The 7,792-nt window shown below is 43.3% G+C and overlaps 1 protein-coding gene across 4 annotated transcripts in view; it reads right to left on the reverse strand.

Moving 5' to 3' along the window:
- Window positions 1–7,767, reverse strand: part of KDM1B (lysine demethylase 1B) — a 57,338-nt gene extending 49,571 nt beyond the window's left edge. Inside the window, exons 1-7 of one of the 4 annotated variants that reach the window (XM_082639062.1) lie at window positions 7,616–7,767; window positions 7,255–7,298; window positions 5,935–5,973; window positions 3,774–3,873; window positions 2,523–2,650; window positions 1,077–1,166; window positions 423–534 (exon numbers count right to left, since the gene is read on the reverse strand). In XM_082639062.1, coding sequence (XP_082495188.1) covers window positions 423–534; window positions 1,077–1,166; window positions 2,523–2,650; window positions 3,774–3,860 — 417 coding nt within the window. In that variant the 5' untranslated portion in view covers window positions 3,861–3,873; window positions 5,935–5,973; window positions 7,255–7,298; window positions 7,616–7,767. The remainder of the gene's footprint in view (window positions 1–422; window positions 535–1,076; window positions 1,167–2,522; window positions 2,651–3,773; window positions 3,874–5,934; window positions 5,974–7,254; window positions 7,299–7,615) is intronic. The other 3 variants (XM_082639063.1, XM_082639065.1, XM_082639064.1) reach the window with 3 other exon arrangements.
- Between the last annotated feature and the right edge of the window lie 25 nt (window positions 7,768–7,792).

Below are 7,792 nucleotides of genomic sequence, written 5' to 3' on the forward strand. Positions count from 1 at the left end.
AGGCCACAACAGTGAGAGGCCCACGTACCACAAAAAAAAAAAAAAAAAAAAAAAAAAACTCAGTCAGCAAAAACTTACATGCAAAGTATGATTTTAAACCTAATTAGGATTTGTATATAAAGCATGAAATTGTGTTTAAACATACATAGAAAAACATGAATAGAAAAAAAGATGAGAGAGATATGCACCAAACTTAGCACTGACTATCACCAGCTGGTAATGAGTCTTTAGTTTCTTCTTTACACTATAGGTTGAATTACGTGATTTTTCTACAAGAATCAAAAATGTGATTTGCTTTAATAGTTACAGAAAGAATAAATGTAATTAAAGAAAACTTTCCTAAAAATTGGTATTTTCATCCATTCCTCTTGCATTTAGCTCTACAAATCCTTTACAGAACAGTAAAGCGTTATCTTCTTTACCCAGTAGGGAAGCTGCTGGTCTGCCATGAAAGCTTTGGGACTAGGTTCAGTTTTTCCATTGCTAGTCCATATTTTTTTCCACGTAGTATACTTGTCATATCCATCCTTATGGCTGAAAAAGAATAAAAATAAATATATCAAGCTATAAGTTATTCAGGTTTTCAAAACAGGTGGCAGAAATCTTACATAAAGGACTTAACCAGCCATATTTTAAGGAGGGGGGTAGTTATCATGGCACCCATAAAACAGGTGGCATTCCTATCAATTTTAGTACTTAAAACTATCAAGAAGGGATGGTTACCTGTCTGTCCAGCACCCTCTAGTTGTCAGCATCCTCCCCCTAATCTTTGCATTCTGCCCACATGCATTGGCACAGAAGAAGCAGCTCCTAGACGTTTCAGAATTTGCAAACTAAGGAGAATAACTGTCTCACAGCAGATGCTTTTTGAGCGCTGAGTGTGCACACACGTAAGTGTACACACATGCAAACTACAGCATCAAAGTCCTGGCCCACCGGTAGTCAGCACAGGTGTGGCTGAAACAGTGGAATAATTCAGTAAGCCTGGGGGCTCAGTCATAACCATCTGACCCCCTCCACCACCCAAGCCACCATCCCTTCCACCACGTAAACCTCAAACAATTATCAGAACAAACCTTCTATAGTAATGGTCAAAGCATTCATTACAGAAATGCTCCCCACAGGAGAGGTGATACCACCGGGATGTGTAGCCATTTTTGGCACATCTGAAAACAGCAAAAACGGGTAGCTTTGGTAATGAATAAACATTTCTTCTCATTTTGTTTTGTTTTTTCTAACATTTATCAAATCACACTTTTTTTTTAACATTTATCAAATTGCTTTATAAAAAAAAAATTAATCAAACACCTCCTAGTAGCCCTTTTGCCTTACCTCCAACAATCAGAATTACAGCAACCAGAATTATAACAGGGGAATCCTAACAACCAGATTACAGCAAGGGAAATGGAAAGGCCAACTGATACATAACAATGCATGGTGAGGACACAGGACTTAGATCAGTGGTACCCATCAGAAGGGCCTGGGACTTAGCAGTTTTATCAAGACTCCACGGAGTGATGATAGGGTTTCAGACGTGAAAGAAGGGATGCCAGTGGCCTTGCTGCATGTGAGTGAAGGAGCGAAGTGTGGTCTTTAGTAATAACATCTGGCCCGATACTAAACAGTGAACGAATCTGGCCAGCTGGAATGGGACCATCCAGCAGGCAATCTAGTAAATATAACCTACCACACAGCCAATCATGTAGTAAAAGAATGAAATATAATGCCACTATGAACAGTAACACCACCACCTCTTTGTGATTAAAAGAACAAAACAAAAAACCAAAAACAACAACAAAGAAAACACCCAGGATATGTTTTCCAGGTTTTACTGAATGTTAACTGAAGATTTTTCTCTGGAAGTAAACGGTTATGCTTGGGGGCTTCCCTGGTGATGCAGTGGTTGAGAGTCCGCCTGCCGATGCAGGGGACACGGGTTCGTGCCCCGGTCCGGGAAGATCCCACATGCCGCGGAGCGGCTGGGCCCGTGAGCCATGGCCGCTGAGCCTGCGCGTCCGGAGCCTGTGCTCCGCAACGGGAGAGGCCACAACAGGGAGAGGCCCGCGTACCGCAAAAAAAAAAAAAAAAAAAAAAAGGTTATTCTTGGGTCATCCTAATAAAAATGGCAAGAGTACAGTTAGCTACACAGCTTTAATGAGACCTGTATATATCTGTTGGAGGAGAAGGTATGTTATATGAGGGAGAAAAGCAGCACAGGGAAATAAGCATATACTTGTCTCTCCAGGGAGGTCAAGGTTCTCTCTCCTCTGCCCCCACCTCTTACCCCCATCCCATCCTCAAACTGTCCCCCCTGCCACCCCCTACCACCAGAGATACAGCCATTGTGGATGGGACTGGAGGACACGGATTGGCAGAGCTGGGCATGCTGTATACAAAATGGACGGGCAATGTCTCTGTTGTTGGATAACAAGTATCTCTATGTATCTTCAGGAAGACTATCTTTGAGGATGAATGCTCTCACCCGCAGGAAGGTGAGGCCAAGACCCACCATCTAAACAGACCTTTCAGAAGCGCTGGCAAAGCACACGGGACACGCGGCTGTACAGCCGGCTTTTTCGCATTTCCTGTACTTCTTCTCTGACCCACCATCTTCATCCTCGTCTGTCGTCTCTGTGGCCTTTTTCTTCACCTGAGAAAGAACCAGCTGAGGTTAAGAGTACACCGGCAGGGCCAAAGGCAAAGGCGGTGGGAGGTTTACTACTGAAATCACGTCCATGTTAGAAGTTCTAAACGTGAAGATCAACAGCATCCTGACAGTGGGGGAGGGGTTGATGATACAGCCATTTCCCTGAGACTGCACTGTGCAAATAACTCGCTAATTTGCTAGAAATTTAGAACTAGCACTTTGACAACAGCTCTCTGAGTAGAGAACTAAAATGCATATGAGCTTCTCTTAGGAAAAAGCAGTTTCAACTATACTTCAATAAAAAAATTTTAAAAATTTTAAAAAGCTGTATCATCAAAAATAAAAGCCACTCTCAAATTAAGATTCTTTTTCTTTACTTAGAGCAGTTATATCCTCTCAGTATTATAGATTTTCAAAACTAGGGCTTCCCTGGTGGCGCAGTGGTTGAGAATCTGCCTGCTAATGCAGGGGACACGGGTTCGAGCCCTGGTCTGGGAGGATTCCATGAGCCACAACTACTGAGCCTGCGCGTCGGGAGCCTGTGCTCCGCAACAAGAGAGGCCCGCGCACCGCGATGAAGAGTGGCCCTCACTTGCCACAACTAGAGAAAGCCCTCACACAGAAACGAAGACCCAACACAGCAAAAATAAATAAAATAAATTAATTTAAAAAACAAAACAAAAAACTAGACAAATTCTAGAAAAAGAATTACATCATTCAATATTTTTCTTTAAAAAAAAAAAAAAGTCCTACAAGAGAGATGGCAGCAAGTAACCTGCTAACAGCACCCAACCAACTACAAGCTGAGGTCCAAATTCCTATGAATGACACCAAGCGAAGCATGATCTGGCCCCAGCTCATATCCTGGAGGCAACCCTACAGCTGTGATTCTCTGAACACCCCATGCTGATTCACACTCTGCGCCTTTTATCTCTGCAGTTCCCTCTGCCAGATACACTTTTTTCCTACATTCTATCACTTTATCACAGATTGTCCCAAGGTGAATTTCTCCACTAGGCTGCAAGCCCCTTGAGGGCTGGAATTATAGCAACTCTAATTCTTCAGTCCCAATCACAGTAAGCCTGTTGTTCAAAACAGGTGCATTGAATGAACAAATGAGTGATACCTGCCTACCGGAGCTCCTCAAAGGAAGGCTATCTGGAGAATTATCAAAAGGTGCTTTTTTCTTTGTCCTCCCCCGTGGGGTTGCCATTGTATCAGAAAATCTGAAAACAAACAAACAAACATTAAATATTAGCATCTGCTAATACTTTCAACACTCTGGAGTCAAGTTATTATGTAATTTAGTTGGTAAGAGTATATGTGCCACAGTCAGATGGCCCGAGCGTGAAGCTATTGCTTTCAAGTTACTTAAGCTCGCTAAGACTACACCTCAGTGTTCTCATATATAAAATGGGCACAGCCAGAGTGTACCCTAGCATTGGTGTGAAGATTAAGTAAAATAACTAATTTAAAGCACCAGTCCTGGTATAAGTACTCAGTAAATGTTATCCATTAGTAGTATGTACATTTACATATAAAAATGTAACCACACGAATGACCAATAAACAACTGACACTACTGTTTATAAAATTCAATGAGTAAAAATATCTCATTTTTGTTTGTAATATTCCTCTCTATCTCACTGCATCTTCTTAGTTCCTGAATTTTGCTCTCTTATTATACTTTAAAAAGAACACTCATTCATTCCTTCTCAATAAAACCCAACAAACAAATCTCAGGCACACTGTCTAGTCACTACTGAATACAGGAATCTGGGTTGGATAGTCACTAATATTTTCCACTGGACAAATGTTATGAGTTCTCAAACTAGTCTAATAACAGCACAGTTAAAGAAACATTAAGAACCAAAAGTCTACACGAAAAATAATGCATAAAACCATGAATGATTAAGTTATCATATTAGTATTTTTTCAATTAAATTTGATAAGGAATGAAAAATGCTTAGCATAAGTACTCAACAGTGTATGGATCCTACAATTATCACACATCTCCTTCCTTGATCCATATTTACTACACACACACATACACTCACACAAAACGATAGCATGAGAAATAAACAGGACATACCTATAGATAAGAAAATGGAAAGTGGAAAAGTGCTTTCATCTTAAGATATAAATCCCACATATATGATCTTAATCTTGGGGAAAAGCTTTAAAGGGCCTGTAGTCCTATTGTTTCACTATAAACCGTAATCCTATTGTTTGCACTAACATTCATAAGCGCATTTTTCATGGATTATTAACATCACGTGTGAAGACTTTCAGTCTGCCATCTATAACAACTTTGAGAAATCTTGACACCGATGTTATGGATGGTTTTTCTTTGACTCAGTCTTCACCTTCTCAAAACCATTATGTTAGTTGTGAACAAATATACCTTATGCATATTCTGAAATGCATTACAGTTCTTCAACCATTAAAAAAATTGCCATTAGTGCCACAGCACTCATTATACAGTTGGATAAAGAACGAATGATTTTAAAAGTACTACTGTCTACCTATAATTCTTATACCCAGAGAAGGCTTTCTGGATCACATTTTCAAAATTTTGTCCAATCTAACCAATCTTTTTATGTAAAACATATATCCCACATTATTCATAAAATGAACCATGAATAAAGCATGTGTAAACAATGTATACAGTATACATTAAGTATTGCAGCAAAAATATTTGAGTCTAATGTGGGGTTTAGGAACATAAATAAAATCAGGTTCATGCAACATTTGACAGTGTTACCTGGGCAAGTAAGCACTCTCAAAAGAAAGCTCTCTCAAAAGAAAACATAGGGCTTCCCTGGTGGCACAGTGGTTGAGAGTCCTCCTGCTGATGCAGGGGACACAGGTTCGTGCCCAGGTCCGGGAAGATCCCACATGCCGCGGAGCGGCTGGGCCCGTGAGCCATGGCCGCTGAGCCTGCGCGTCCGGAGCCTGTGCTCCGCAACGGGAGAGGCCACAACAATGAGAGGCCCGCGTAGTGCAAAAAAAAAAAAAAAAAAAAAAAAAAAAGAAAGCACAGATTCTGGAAATTTCATCAAACATTTTAACCCAACTGTATACTGAAAAACATGTATTTGATTGCAATGAAGAAATATGTAATTCAAGAAATGGTTAAGAGGAAATGAAAACATTAGCTATAAAAGCCATTAAGAAATCTGTGTTGTCTGGGAAAAATATGATTGAAGATTTTTAGGGCAGTAATTTTGTCTCAGTTAATTATACAATTAACAGTTATGTACCTTCATCCTTTTTTTTGACACTTACTGTAATCTCTGTATTTTCACTGTTGCTGGGTTCTTGGGGCTTAAAATAGAGGAAAAAAATTTAAGTTGGAAGGACTACAGTTAATTGTGCTTTTAATATAGTCTTAGAAATATGATCAAAAGTGTCATTAAAACAAATTAGTTTACTGGAAGTGCTTTCCCACCTGGTTCTTCAAATTAATAAACTCACCTAACGTTAAGTATGATCAATTTGTTTCAGGTTCAATATGACTTTATAGGCATGTTTCTTCCTAATTTTAAATTCATAGCTTTGGTTTTCTTTCAATGTGACAAAAGAAAGAAAAAAAGGTTGGGGGGGCATAAATATATAGGTGAATATATCAATGTCTAGATTTCTACTTTAATAATTCCCAGGCTTTTTTCAGAAATAGCTTATTCAAAAAGCTTTTTAAAAAGACACAGAATTCATAAAAATATGAATCTAAAGAACTCCAGGTTGGAATAAAAATTTATAGCGGTGTTAGCATAATTTCTCAAAACCGGACAAAATACTAGAAACTTCTTCAGAGACAAAAGGAGCAAAAGTTTCCCTTTGGGCCACCTGAAATTCTACCCACAGTAATCAAATTTTCCGAAATATGGATCCAGTTCAATTGCCCGAATGCTTTGTTGACTACTTTCTCTGCATGGAAGATAATTAATTATTAATGGCCATTTTCTCCTGTACCTCCTGACGAAACCGTCCCTCCCACTCGCCTTCCTTCCACTAAAATAGGTTAAAAAAAAAAAAGTGTAAAAGCCTCGAGTTGTGTGTGCACAGGTGGAGTGACGGATCTCCCCAAAGGGAGTGGTCTATGGACGCCCGTACGCTCTCCCGAGGGAGGGCTGGGCCTCCAGCTGGCTAGGTTCCAGACCACGGAACCCCAACTCATTACAGCTGGGCCTGCCCATATTCCTTCCTCTTTCACCTGCCGGTTGCTAGGCTGTTGACTAACAGCTACCGTAATCGGGCCGCCCCCTAGGGGTTCCAGGTCCCGGCGGAGTTACCCCAGCAACCTGGCAATGCCGTTCGCGTCTCAACGCGTGGTCGCGGCGCCGCAGTCGAACTAATACCACCTGCGAGGCCGTGCCGGCTCCTCGCCGCCACGCTCTCGGCTGGGAAGAACAGCCAGGGAGTTCCTACTCCCGGACTGTGGGTCCCCCGCCTACTCCCCGCAGGTACTCCCCAGGTGACAGGGTACTGACAGCCCCCAGGAGGGAGCCCCAACGTTCCCTGTGCCAGATGCAGCCGCCTCTCTTTCTGAAAAGCTTTCTCGTCTCTTCTCCGAAGTCGAAGAAGCAACAGCCTCCCCGGGCTCACCTTTGCGTTGGAGGCGTGCAAGGAGTCGCGGCGAGAAGGCACCGCTGTACAGAAAGGAAATATTGCGGGGAGGGGGGGTTAGGAGAAACCCGCAGCACCGCGATGAACCGGGGAACCCGGTCGCTGCAACACCCCAGCCCGGGAATTCCCCCTTTCTCAGGCTGGGATCCCCACCTCTCACCCCCTACCAATCCGGGGAAGGAGGTATAGCCCCGAGGGCACCGGTCCGCCTCCCTCCCGGGCAAGGAGCGCTGCACGGGGGCAGGAGAGCGTGCACCCCGGCCAAGCTGCTTTGTGCAGAACTGTCACCCGAAATCCGCCGCCGCCCCCACGCCCGCCCCCGGAGCCGCGTGCCCCCCACCTCAGAGCGCAGGCGAGACCTCGCGCGCCGCCCGGAGCCGCGGGCGCCTCTCCGGAGCCGCGCGCCGAGCGCACAAGACGGCAGGATCCGCGCCGCGAGCTGCAGCCCCCGCTCGGCCGCCGCCGCCGCTGCTTCCGCCCCTGTCACGACGTGACCCGGGGTGGGAGGAGCCGGCGG

The sequence above is a fragment of the Mesoplodon mirus genome (assembly GCF_964341445.2).
Source record: "Mesoplodon mirus genome assembly, chromosome: 12".
Classification (NCBI taxonomy): domain Eukaryota; kingdom Metazoa; phylum Chordata; class Mammalia; order Artiodactyla; family Ziphiidae; genus Mesoplodon; species Mesoplodon mirus.